The 14,201-nt window shown below is 39.9% G+C and overlaps 1 protein-coding gene across 2 annotated transcripts in view; it reads left to right on the forward strand.

The window, feature by feature from the left end:
- LOC118325343 (gamma-crystallin M2-like) overlaps positions 1-949 on the forward strand; it is a 9,340-nt gene extending 8,391 nt beyond the window's left edge. The window contains exons 1-3 of one of the 2 annotated variants that reach the window (XM_035657971.1): positions 43-75; positions 291-533; positions 671-949. In XM_035657971.1, coding sequence (XP_035513864.1) covers positions 43-75; positions 291-533; positions 671-949 — 555 coding nt within the window. Of the gene's footprint in view, positions 1-42; positions 76-290; positions 534-670 lie in introns of those variants that run through there. The other variant, XM_035657970.1, reaches the window with a different exon arrangement.
- Positions 950-14,201: the final 13,252 nt, after the last annotated feature.

Here is a 14,201-nt window from a genome sequence, read left to right on the forward strand (position 1 = left end):
TCCACCAGCAGCAGCAGCAGCAGCGACCCACTGTCCAACAAAATGACTTCCAGCGGAATGAACATGATGAGCAGGGTAAGCTTTCTCTGATCATTTTTATTGTTTTCATAATGTTACTGCAACTAAACGGGATAAACTGGATTTTGCCCTTGTGGCCTTTAAACACATTGGCACTTATGCTGCTTTTGTCAGGAATACTTTAAAGCTAGAGTCATCAACATTATTCCTCTTAAAAAAACAATGATACACCTCACATGCACTAACCGAAACCTTTTCCTCTCTCTCCTCAGATCACCTTCTACGAGGAGAGGAACTTCCAGGGTCGTTCCTATGAGTGCATGAGCGACTGCCCCGACATGTCCTCCTACCTGAGCAGGTGCCACTCCTGCAGGGTGGAGAGCGGTTGCTTCATGGTCTACGACCGCACCAACTACATGGGCAACCAGTACTTCATGAGGAGGGGCGAGTACGCCGACTACATGAGCATGATGGGCATGACTGACAACATCAGGTCCTGCCGCATGATCCCCATGGTACGTTCTCACACTGGATTAGATTTGCTGTAAATTACATCTCTAGATTGCAGTTATTTAAAACAGCAAGACTTCTAGACCTTATGCTGAAAATGTGAAATATTCTGACTTAAACCCACTCTTCTTCTGCACCACAGCACAGGGGATCCTACAGGATGAAGATCTACGAGAGGGAGAACTTCGGTGGTCAGATGCACGAGCTGATGGACGACTGTGACAGCGTCATGGACCGTTACCGCATGTCCAACTGCATGTCCTGCAACGTGATGGAGGGCCACTGGCTGATGTACGAGCAGCCCCACTACAGAGGCAGGATGATGTACATGAGGCCCGGCGAGTACAGGAACTTCATGAACATGGGCGGAAGTGGCATGAGGTTCATGAGCATGAGGCGCATCACCGACTCCTGCTATTAGACTCTCCTTGCACTGAATAAAACTGTCATAACCTAAACTGTTGGTGTCTTTAAATCATTTTTTATTCTGAGTTGCCATAGTCTTTCCTCACATTCACAGTTTGAACCCAATCAGAGCTGGTCAGACTGGCTGTAACTCACAGGGAATTCCCAAAGAGGAAGGTTTCAGACAATTCTTTATAATATTATTCACACACATTTTCACGATAAAAATCAACAACTTTATGATACTCAAGTCTCCAATCTTTTGGTAGATGCAATGCGCTAGATTGTTTGTCATTTACAGATTAGAGTAACTGAACACAAAAACCTGCACAATCTAATGTCGAAAATGGTGCTGAGTTATTTATTTTATCACTTTAACGGCAAAAAAATGCAATCTACCTCATAAATAACCTATACTTCATACCATATATTTGCACATTAGAAACCACAATTAAATATATATATAAAAATGTATCTTATAGTCTTCAAAGCACTTAATGATTTGGCCCCCCACTATATTTCTGACCGTCTCACTGACTATAGAGACTGTATAGTCCAGTCAGAGCTCTCAGGTCATTAGGAGCTGTTTTTTCTAACTGTATGTATAGATGAAGGATTAGGTGAAGGTGGTTTTGAGCTTTTGCTCTGTCTCAACCGTATCCATATTCAAGTGACTGTCAGTGTTGTTTGCTCATGTATTTTATACATTGTTATTTCATGCCCGTTGTTACTTTATGCATTATGCATGTAAAGCACATCTCCCTGTAATGAAACATGCTATATAAATGAGCTAAAAATGGGCTGGGCCTAAAGAGAATCAGAGGGAAATAATATACTTTATCACAACAGGCGTTGAGGCAAAATATTAATAGGATAAGAGGATAAGTTGTATTCACAAAATACATAATTCAATTCAATACAAGATTACAAACTATGGTAATACCTCTGTGGGGCTTTTCACAAAGATGGTTTGAGACACACGTACACACAATGAGGTTGTATGTGAGCAGTAAGTGCTTGTACACAGTGAACATGCAGCAATAAGAAGGACTGTACATTTAGTAGGGAGTGTTAGAAGTGTGAAGGTAGATAGCCATGTGCAATGGGGCTGTTCACCATCTGTAAAGCCTTTTGACTTGCAGCTGAGAAGTAGTGATACATCCAGTTGGAACTGCTGCTTTTTAGTTCTAAAATAAGGTTTGTGTCTGGCTGAAATCATCGCACTGAACCAAAGGAAATTTAGTCTAATTCTGAGAGGAATTCAAACCGTTGTGTCTACAGTCTCACATAGTAAACTTGGACTTTGTCACATAAATACTGGAATAGTTAAGATTCTCTGATTATATCAAAGCTGCTCCAATTTGGCTTCTGTCTCGTTCAGAGTTGTTATGTGATGTAAATATTGTCTTTGGAGTGTCTGGTTTTGTTTTTGTTCAACTGCGTGTTTCCTTCAGTCCTGTTTTCATTAGGAACATAATAACAGAGCAGCGACAGGTAAATACAGTCTGGTCGTTTTTTCACTGAAATGACATATGACTCACACATGGTAAAAATATGCAAATGTAAAAGAACTGTTGAGGTAAGATTTACGATAATGTGTTTTTCAAATTAACTTTTAGCCTTTGTAGCACTGTAGGACTCAACCAACTATTGGATGGATTGCCATGAAACCTTATATAGACATTCATGGTGCCCAGAGAATGAATCCTACTGACTTTGGTGACTTCTCCTCTTGTTGTGGTGTTCACAACACAAAACATTCCCATTTATGGTTCTGAGTAAAGGGAGGGCTGCACTGGCCAAAAAAATTAATAAATAAATGACTCAATAAATTAATTCATATGCCATTAAATGCACCAAAGATAAAATTACTCACATTTTACAATTATTTTTAATAATAGTTTTGGTGCATTTAATGGCATATTAAATTATTGAGTCATTTATTTATTTATTTAAAAGAGCCAGATATTTCCTAGAGTTGGTAGAGGCCAAAAACAGAGCTAAAAGTTGAGTGAATATTAGACATACTCAATGTGATAATATTGCTCCGTAACAGCTGGAAGTTCGCCATATGAAATAAAAAGGTGATCATAAGTCAACATTGTGTTAACAACTTGTCTACACAAGTGGCCAAAAAAACCCCAGCAAGTTCAAGTTTAAATAAAATAAAAGAATAAATAAATGATACAAAATATATATGTTGTAAATCACTGCCTATCTCCAACACAATAGGTACACATATAGTTTTTGTTACATGACTCAAATGAGGATTAGAGAAGCACATATCTTTCTATCTTTCTTTCTCACTCTTTCTTTCTCTTTCCTCTCTCTTCTTCCTCCAGAGAACAGCCAATCCGGAGAGTGAGTGTGGAATCGATGCCCTGATACGAGATTCAGCCTAATGAGGATCAGAAACATCTTAATAAAGACCCATAATCCACCACTTAATCCCTCATTACAGAATCATCTGCATTCAGTGGTCCTGCTCCATACCGCCACAGTGACGGCACATTCGGGTCCATTGTTCTACTTCGCCTCATCTCTCACCCAGGGCTACTTCTCCTTTTGTCTCCCCTCGGTGTCAGTTATATTTGATCTGCTCTCATTAGACTTTCAGAGGAGATGAGCAGAAAAGCCTGAAAATAGTGCTTTTGTGTGCACTTCTATGCTATCTCCTGTCTGAAATGGAAAATGAGACATATGCCTAATGAGGAGGAGATGGACTGGGACTTGCCGTCCGACAGAGAGATAGGGAGAGTATTGTGTGGAGAAAGTGCTGTGACCGATGCTGTTAATGGACACACTTTCCAGGCAACGTCTCTGTCAGTAATTATGACTTCTGAGAGTGTTAAGATTACAGATGGATTAAAGTTTAATGCTGAGCCCCGGAGAGTCTGTGTTTTAGTTTAGTGCAGCATTAACAGAAAAGTTAGGGAAGTTTAGCCCAAGTTAAGTTTTCTGAAAGAATCCTGACAGTATATTTTTGATGGTCCAACCTTATTGTCATTAAGCTATGCCTTCTGAACTACCATCACAACAATAAAGCTTGACAGGTGTTTTTAATTAAACTGGCTAATTACACCTCCACTTAGGCTATAGTAGAGATATTGCCAAATTCTATGAACTGAGAACAATAATAATAGTGTAAGGGCCTGACAAAGCTAACAGGAGAGTGAGGGAGCTTTCAATCAAAAGTAGGTTACAGTCTGCACGACCACACGGTCTTGAGATCTAATCAGGCAACATAAGTGAAAACACCTGCGTGGCTGGACTACGTTTGTAACTTGCTCTAACAACTCAGACATTAAGGTACTTGCACCGTGTGGCTGAACCAGCAAAACAATGAATATTGTCTGAGTGTCTGCAGAATACAATATAAAACATTGTACTTACAGCTTAATTAAGCAATCATTTTGATAATTTTGATGTTGAATGAAATGACTCCCTGTAGTGGTAAAGGTTTACTAGTCCTGCTGATCCCACTGAGAATCAACAGCTCAGTCAGGTCTCTTTCAGGTAACCATTGCTGTTCACTTTAATCCCTCCAGCTCTCATCTAGACGTCATAAAAATCTTTGGGTAGCCGCATTCAGCATGTTTTAGACAAACTGATTAGACACAAGCTGTACAAGAGAAACTGCTGGTGCCATGATTGTTGTTGTTTTATATGTTTTTTGGTTGTGTGTATTTGACAATCATGTTTTCTTGTGCTCACATCCTTCTTTAAAAATAGAAGCTAATGAAAATTGGGACTAACTAACAGAAAGCAAAAGACTTGTCACTTTGTTTGACTGCAACATCATTTTTGAGAAATGCATTGCAGAAATATTAGCACCTAATGACAGTAAATCAGTAAAATGTTTCAAAAATAAGTAAGCACATTTGGCACCAGAATGCAAAGTACAGTTGGTGTTTGCTCATAACCTCTAATTTCTTGAGCTTTTACCTTAGGTCCATATCAATCAGCATGCTGATATAAGTCTTCTGGCTGGGAATAGTTAAAATCAAAATGCCAAGTAAAATTAGCCCCATCCAGACAAACTCCAATTTAGATTAACAAAGGATGTTAATATAGAATTATGTGTTGAGAGAAGAGAAATCTCTTTTCCTTTAGGTGAAGCTGTGCGATGATCCTCGTGAGGGTTGGATAATTAGCCCCATGTAGGTGTGGAGAGGGCTGATTCTTAACCCGCACTACCCCTCCCTCTTCATTACTCTGTGTACTGAGGTGAGTAGAAGGTGGAGGGGGATAAAACAAAACAAATAAAACTCATTAAAGGTACCCATGTGGCTAAAAATCCCCCCTCTGCAGTATGTTAAAGCACCACAGACATCATTAGCTCCGGTCAAAGGAGCTATCGTTATTCTGCCTGGATATGAACGCAGATCAAAGCCTGCTATAGCTCATTGTCTTTTAACCTGAGGCAGGATTCTCAAAATCAGAGCTCCCTTTTTGGCAGGTTTCCATTTTTTCCTCCCTGATCTCAGCCAATGGAGACCCAGAAAATCACTCTACATAGCAAGAGCAAATCTTGAGATGAAAAAATCTCTTTTCTTCAATGATGCACCCATGGCATATTTTGTTGTGAAGAATGGTTAATTTTTGATGCTTCAAAATAGATGAGGGTTCTTTTGTAGTTCTATAAAACAAGTCAGTTAAATTTGTAAAAGTTGTGTACAATGACAACTTCAGCCTCAAGAGAACCTGTTTTTTCCCACGTTTTTTTTAGCCACACTATTGGTATGACAGACTGATATAACAGACTGATATACAGACTGATATAACTCAACAACTATGATGGATTGCCATGAAATTTGGTTAATCCCAGAGGATGGATCCTATTCTATGAACTGCACTAATATGTATGAAAGGTGCTATAGAAATAGTTTGATTGATTGATTATAGTTTCTGGATTTTCCCCAAGCGCCATTATCAGGTCACAATTATATTTTTATTATGCTCCAATACATTTTATGTTTAGTACTAATAAATGTTAACATGCTAACACAGTAAACATTTTAAACATTATGACTGCTAAACATCAACATGCTAACATTAGTACAGTTCACAGAGAAGCTAACATGGCTATAGACTGTGGACTGGCTGTAGTTACTCATGCTTTTAGTGAAACATCTTGACAATGGCTGGATGGGTTGACATTAAATTTGGTACTGACATTCATGTCCCCCATTCAGAATAAATTGCCAACTTTGGTGATCCTTTGGTTTTATGTGTAGCACCACAATGGTGGTCTAAATTACAGTTGGTTTGCAATACCTGGAAAAACAGATGACATTTCCATCAGTCTCAGCTGGACTTGTGTAATTGCTATTTAGTTGGTGCTATTTGAAAAATTAGCAAATTAGCAAGCCAACATGCTAAACTAAGATAGTGAACATTATAAACACACTTGCTGCTAAACATAAGCATGTTAATATTGTTATTGCACTGTTGTGCCTAAATACAGCGGCACAGATCTGCTGGCACAGCTAGACTCTTTGAGTGTGTTTGTGTTACTGCCTCATTTATCATTTTGTATCATCAGTCACTACCATAATATAACCAAATCAAAACATAAATATGAACCTTTAAATCTTTAACTTTGCATAATTGAGAAACTCTTGTTTATCAGGGCATTGCCAGCTGTCAAACATAACCGAACTATTGTAAAAAAAAAAAAGAATTACTTTTGTTATCGCAAACTTATCTCCAATATTAAATGGTCAAATAATGTGGACCTCATTCAAACCGCTGGACTGGACAAACATTTGCCAACACTTTATCAGTTTAACGAGTAAAACAGCAAGTCACAGAGGCTGAACCTCCCGAGAGGTGATATTATGCTCCAACATGCTGGGTGTAATCCACACCAATCTTCTGCCTCATTTCACACACATTTGCATCAGTGATCCTCTGGGTCCCATCCCCATGACCCCTCATTGTTCTTACATGTCTAATAAGGACAGTGTTATTTGTATCCTCAGGTATGATGGCCTCAACGCACCCTGACAACTTGATCTCACCTGTGCAAATTATTCCATTTACATCCCACATTTCCCTCCTGCTCATACACAGATGCAGATTTCTTCTTTTTTTTTTTTTTACCTGTTTACATTAGGCAGAAACAGAGGCAGGTGCAGGGGTTTTCTCCTCGGGGCAGCCCACAGCGGTGAAGAATGTAACTGCTATCAGACAGAGAGAGAGCATGTGCCAACAAACACGCTGTACTAATCACACATGATAGCATCTGCAGCCAACAGACAGCAGGCACACGTTACAGGCAGGTTATCAGGGACACACAAAAACACACACAGATCATTTCAAGAGCGAATATAAAAAAAGCAGAAATAAACATGCAGACATACTACACATCCCTGTCCACTGCTTAGATTAGGCGTGGTCAATTTCTTAGGAAGAAGAGATTATAGTCATGTCTGTATTTACTGTGCTTTGCCTTAAGTACACTAACAGATGAGAGTTTGGCAGTAGTGAAGGAAGTACTCCAATTATTTACGTAAAGAAATAAAGGAGGTCGTGTGGCTCAAGTCCTATCTATTTGGCAGGACTTGGAAGTTGCTTGACGTCCTCCCAGATCCATATTCATCCACAACCTATTCAGATTTTCCACCTTGTATTCGGCCTGTTCTTTACACTCTATATTGCATGTCCTGGATGAAAGATTTCTCTTCTGTTGATCCTTTCTGCCATTTACTTCCCCATTAAAGGTTGTTTTTTTTGTTGTGGAGATTTTTCTTAGATATGGGTTAAGGAAAGCAGGTAAAATTCTGACAATTACAATTTCCTGATAACTTTAAATGTCTTGTTTTGTCCAAACAACAGTCCAAAACACTAAGATATTCACCTTACTGTCACAAGAGACAAAGCAAAGCAGCAAAGTCTCACATTTAAGCTTGAAATGACTTAAACTATTAATAAATTTTCAAAACAGTTGGCAATTAATTTTGTTTATGGCTTAATAATTTTAAGCAACTATTTGTTTCATCTTTAGAATAAACATATTGGAGTAAAAAGTGCATTATTCTCCTCTGAGTGAAGTAGAAGTTGCATAAAATTTAAATACATCAGTAAAGTATTGATACCTACTGAAGCTCTTAAAAAGAGTAAATGTAACCTGCTAAGTTAGTGTCCATGTTAGGAGTTTGGATAGTTGTTTGCTCTTCTCTGGATTTGATATCAGGCGGACCTCCTGTAGTAACTCTACTCTAAACTAATCAAAAGTTGTCACTACAAGCACACCCCAACACCAAACGTATGGCCTTCTCCCTCCTGCTGCTTCCTGTGCTTCAGTGAACTATCTCCTCCTCCTGTTTCCAGCCATCACTGATAATAACTCGGCTCTGCAGGAGGAATGTGGGTCTCTGGCGCTGTGTGTTTCCCTCTCTGTGTTTGTCCTCGCTGGGCTTCTTCCCCGTGTTTGTTGCAGTTGGAAGCCTTGGGAAAGAAACAAACACTGGAATTCAGTCGGCTCGTAACACCAGATACCCAGGAAGTGGTGAATGGGGAGTGGATGTAGTAGTAATGGGGGAGAACCAGGCCTATTGTGTCCCATTGTGTACAACCAACACATAGACACACACATCCATGCCCTGGTCAGCAGTAGTGGGATCAGACACTGACCTCTGTCCTCTGACCTTGTAATGGAGTAGCAGATCCAGTGGTTATCAGCACTAACATGGATAACATAACACTCCTGGCTATGACAACACATGAAAAATGTGTCACTCATGGATAAAATGGGCTGTCTGTTCAAGTTTTTAGCCATGCTAGAGATGGCAATGTCAGCCGGTCCACCACTGGTCCATACTGAAACATCTCAGCTATAGCCACTATTTTTTATTTCTATGACATCTTGTGCAAACATGGTGCCAAGAGGATGAATACTTTTCCTTTAGCACCATTATGAGGTTGACATTTGTGGTTTTGAGTAAAAAAAAAAAGTTAATTCTTGAATTCTAGTCATTTTAATAAATGCCACTTAATCCTGCACACTGGTCCTTCAATATAAAGATACTTATTATAGTGTATTTATAGAGTATTTATTTGCCTCCCCTAGCTGGGTAGCACAACATTTGAAAGGGTAAGTAAAGTATTTAATCACCTTTTGTCCAGGACTTATCAGTGCTCACTCTGCTATGCTCAAATAAGGAACTGAAGAAGTTGAGGGTACTCTTTATGACCTGGGAGTCTGCTTCATTGGATTAACCTCTGGCCTTTATCACACTATCCACTTAGCAAGTTAAAAAGGTAAACACCAGTAGCGGAGTTCACTATCTGATAAAGTGTGTCTGCCTCTGCATCTTTCACAATAGTGATCTTAAATTAAGGGGGGAAATATGATTCATTCCCTTTAAGAATAACCACTGAAGTTGAACTTTAGTTAAACAATTCGATATGTTAGGCCTTTAACTGTGATCGGGGTTTAATTTCTATATATGAAAAGAGTCACAATAACTATTCAGCCGAGCTCTACGCCAGAGGCTGCTGATTCGACCTCAGGCAGTCGTGGTTTGAATATGCTGATGAGACCCTGATGACCCACAGTGACCTCTGACCTCTGTCCTTAGCCCAGGTCTTTTAATATAACCTTAACAGATCTCTTCCATATGGTGATTCAGAAAGGAGATCCTGGCGGAGGCCACTTTAGAGTAATTTAATTATACCTCCCCCTGAGTCTGGATCAGAGCAGCATACCAAACTTTATGAAGGAGAAAGGAGTTTTTAACTTTACTGTAAATTATACAGTTCATGTGTAATATGGCAATAAAGTATTTTCTTTCTTTGAAGCTTGGTTAAGGTTCAAAGTCACTTTCTCATGTTAAAGCACAGTAATCATGTGGGAGGGAGGGTATAAATTGTGGCTTTTTATTACTGAAAACAAATTTGATAACCTCACTGACAACAGATACAGCACAACCAGATGAAGATCAACAGTTCGTAATCAGAGTCTGCGGCCATTACAAACTTGACCACTTTATCTCTGCCCTCGGTGATACACTGACAGATTATCGCTATCTGCAGAGCCTGTGGCAGGGCCAATGTTGTTGACACAGCTGCGGTCTGGGTGTAAACTAACGTGCTCAGGATGCACCTCGCTGCTGCCTGCCAGCCCAGCAGCTTCACGAAAACAAAAAAGACTGGAAAGAGTTTCTCTGACCCAATGTGTGGAACCAGTCTGAGAAATGTTCTTTGACCTGAAAAGGTTAATGTCTTTATGGATCATAAAAAAATAACATTTTGACCCAAACTACTTTTTTTCTATGTTGATGTAGGATAAAATATTTTCCACAGTTTTTAATTTAGATAAAAACAACGAATATTGTAGTTTTCAACAGAGTACTGGTGGAAAGTCTTGTACCTAAGTACAGTTATGAGACCCTTGTTAGAGTTGAATTTGTATTATGTGCTACTTCATGTACTCCACTGCATTTCCAAATCAAATATTGTTGTTTTTATTCTATTACATTTCTCTACAGTTACTACACACTGGAGATCACACAGTCAAGACTGATCCAATGTGGGTCAATGCAGCACCATCACCCACAGGATTAATACATCTGTTCTTTGACAAGTTGGATTTTGAATACATGATTTTTTACTTGTATTGTAGTATTTTTACATTGTATTATTGGTACTTTAACCTATGTAAAGCATGTCAGTACTTCTTCAACCACTGCAATAGCTAATTCAACTACTGATGCATGCAAGAATTCAGAAAAGACAGCAGCACCTATGTCCGTGGTCAATTCAATACTTGTCATTGACAGAAGGGGGCAGTGCTGTTACTCTCAGTTGACGTTGCATCTAAAATGGGATTCTCTAATTCAACAGAGCACACTCACCAGATCTCTTTCACAAAGCCAAACATCTGAGACAAAACCTGACAAGGAAGCCAAACTCTGACCCTTTGTCGACAACAGATCTGAGATGCCGCTGAGATCTTTCTCTCTGCTCTGGTATCATAGTTTCAGTGACAGGGAAGCCCTGCCCTGTAGGCACACACAGAGAGAGGAAGACACTGTGGTGTAGAAACTACCCTTTGTCTAGCCCCTTACCTTGCCCTCAAACTGTGCTAAAAAATTCAGCTTTGTGCGAGTATGGATGTTAATGTACTCCGGGACAATCGTATCAGATGGGCGCTCCACAGGGACAAGCGTCCTGAGATCTATATTTAACCCTGAATATCCCTGTGTTTTGTTTCAGAGAAGTATAGGTTTTCTGTATTGTTGTGTGCAGGTTGGGGGCTGATGGGTGAGAGGACATCCTCTCTGTAAAGTGCAGGTGCTGCAGGGACGGCACCTCCCCAAGGACCAATAGGGAAGAGATTTCTCTGTATGGTGCACAGTTTACATGGCTGTAAATAGAAAATCTGAGAGAGGATGTTTAATGATAATCTAGTCTGTGCAGTAATGTGGTGCAGCAGCAAAAAATAGGCTATTGTCTGGAAACTGCTCCCTGATGTGCTGCAAATACAGATGAACAACCTCTACTCTGAGTGCAAACTTTTTGTTGTTATTTTTCTAAGCCTGGACACTGTAGTCTTTCTATGAAGTGGTTCTACGGACTGTTCATTTATCAGGAAAAAATGACAACTAATTGAATTTAATTAATCAATCTGGTTGATGCTGGACAGCCACTGACTTTTCCTCAAGGCTGTATTTATGTGTGACCTGACTAGAGAGGATGAGAGATCATTAGATAAATTAGTTGATGTAAAAAGCGTGTCCTCAGGATTTTAAATCTATTTTCAGTCTCCTCTCAAGGTTCACTCACTTGCTTGTTCTGGGTCTTTCAAAGTTATCACACAGGCTTCATAACCGATGATGTATTCTCATTGAGGTGTTTATTGCTGAGTCTTGTTGCCAGATAAACTAACATATAAGGGGCTAATGGTCGGCCAGGAATCATTAAAAAAATACTTTTTTTATCCTATTCTTAGCTGGGAATAGAAAGAAATACCCTAAAATACATCGATATCCTAGAAGGAGGATGTCTCCCGAAAGTATCCGTTTTACAGTAACTCCTCTGGCATTTTTTACAGAGGATCTGAGGTCATTTCCTGTTTGTTATTTCTGATGCTATCATCCTGAATGGCCCAGCAGCTGTTTTCCAGCCATCCAGGAAGTCCTTTCTTAATTTGTTATGCCTCTATCACCTCCTCTCCTTTTTTTCTAATTCCGAAAGAAAACACAGCACAAAGCAAGCGGGCACTTATCAGCCAGGGACTTTAAACATGTTTATTTACAGATCATCAGGGAGCTTGGGAAGAGGCCTCAAAGAAAGCTGCCTGATGGTCTTCAGACCCGGAGCTTTGGTCCCTCGGTGCGGCGTCAGAGGCCATGCTCTTGTTGCCAAGTTTGACGGTGTCGACAGCCACTCACAGGGCTTCAAAGAGTAACGTGGCGGCTGAAGATGTGTGACTGCTCACAGGGTCCTAATCTGTTCAGAGGAGGGGGGATCCAATCCGGATCTTTTTCATCCAGCCGCACAGAGACAGGGCTTTTTCCAAGAGGCCTGCTGTAATACAGTGCATTAGCGAGATAAAGGCCTCTCCTCACAGCTGTCTCATGCGGACAGACTCTTGGAAAAACCGGCTCGGGGTGGATCTGGGAGGATCCTTTCCTGCACTACTACTATCTTTTCCACAGGTTTCTTTCTTTGCAGCCTCACACTTCCTGTCAAACCCTTGAGCTTGGCCTTCATCTCTTTTTATCATTGTTGATGATAAAGTCTCCTCATGGTGCAATGCAAAAGCCTCAGCCATCTTTCCAACTTTTCTCAGACACATAAATTACCAAACACTATGAAACATCACTCCCTTGAAACACGCTAAACACCTTAAACTAAAATATGGCGTTTGGTATGGCAGCCAAAGATCCCTTATTTTGTAATTTAATAAAAAAATAAAAATAACTAGCTTTAAGGTGTAAATGACTTCCCCCTTGAATGACACATTAATTTGAAATATTTCACAAATCCCTCAATTATCAATTGTGTTCAAAAGGTATAAAATAGGTTCTCAATATCTAAAACCCTTTAAAACACTTTTCAAAAGCCTTTAATTAAGAAAATTCAAATACAAAAAGGAATAAGACTGATGACACTTTTGCGGAATAATTTCTCAGAGACGAGGAGACAAAATCTTCTCTAATTGGACTTGGTCACAAGGGTAATAATTGCTCCTGTCCAATGAGAATCAGTGTTGGATCTGTTGTGTTTGTATTTAAAGTGAGGAAGGCCGAGTGATGGATTGGAGTTTTCCCCTCCTCAGTAGACAGGCAGCAGACAAGCCGGGACATGGAGAGGAGGACACCAGACCAGGGAGGAAGGGGAGTAGTAGAGATGAAGGGAGGGAGGGAGGTACGGCCCCAGACGTCACATCTGCCACCACTACTCCCCAGGGGCCTCTGGGGCATGGGAACCTCGCTCGTCTCCACCCAAACCCCCCCCACTCCCTCCATGCTCTGACCAGTCCCTCCATCAGTCTGGGACCGGCTCTGCCTGGCTGGGACCCCAGTTCTCCCACTCGTTTCCCTGACTTTTGTTGCTTGGTAGATTCTTTGTCTTTTAATCTTTGTCTTTTTCTTTGTTTCTTTCCCTCTTGTTCAGTTGTTGTCTCTACCTCTACCTTTACAAGACCCACCAACCACACTGATAATGATGGTCCCCACTCAGTATCATCTGTGAGTGGTTCTAAGGTGTGTGTTTATGTATACATCTATGCACATCCATATGTCTTTATGTATTTTCCTACACAGCCTTGCATACCTATGCATATACAGTCTTGATCTGACTGGATTCTAGTTTACTTGATTTAAAATGAAATAAGTTAAAGTGATGCCTTTCAGCTTTAATTTGAGGGTGTTTCCATTCACATCATGAACCGTCTAAGAATTGTAACCCTTCCCACACGGGATAAAAAGACTGCAAATCATACAGTGGTCCGTCAAAGAATATTGACTCAAATATAGCCAGTCGATTAGTCAAGGAGTCGACAGAAAATTAATCAGCAACTATTCTGATCGATTAGTTATGTCATTTTTTAAAGCAATAGTACCATAAATTCACAACAGCCTTCTATGACAGGAAATAAACTCACTTTTGGTTTTGTACTATTGGTCAGACATAATAAGTGATTAACCCTTTATCGGGTAAGGAACCATATATGGTAACTTCCTTATGAGAGTTTTTATTATACTTCTATGGCATATTTTGGTGTTTTTTTTATAGGTGATATACTAATATACACT

The sequence above is a fragment of the Morone saxatilis genome, unplaced genomic scaffold (genome assembly GCF_004916995.1).
Source record: "Morone saxatilis isolate NCDOM2014 unplaced genomic scaffold, NCSU_SB_2.0 Contig16, whole genome shotgun sequence".
Taxonomy (NCBI): domain Eukaryota; kingdom Metazoa; phylum Chordata; class Actinopteri; family Moronidae; genus Morone; species Morone saxatilis.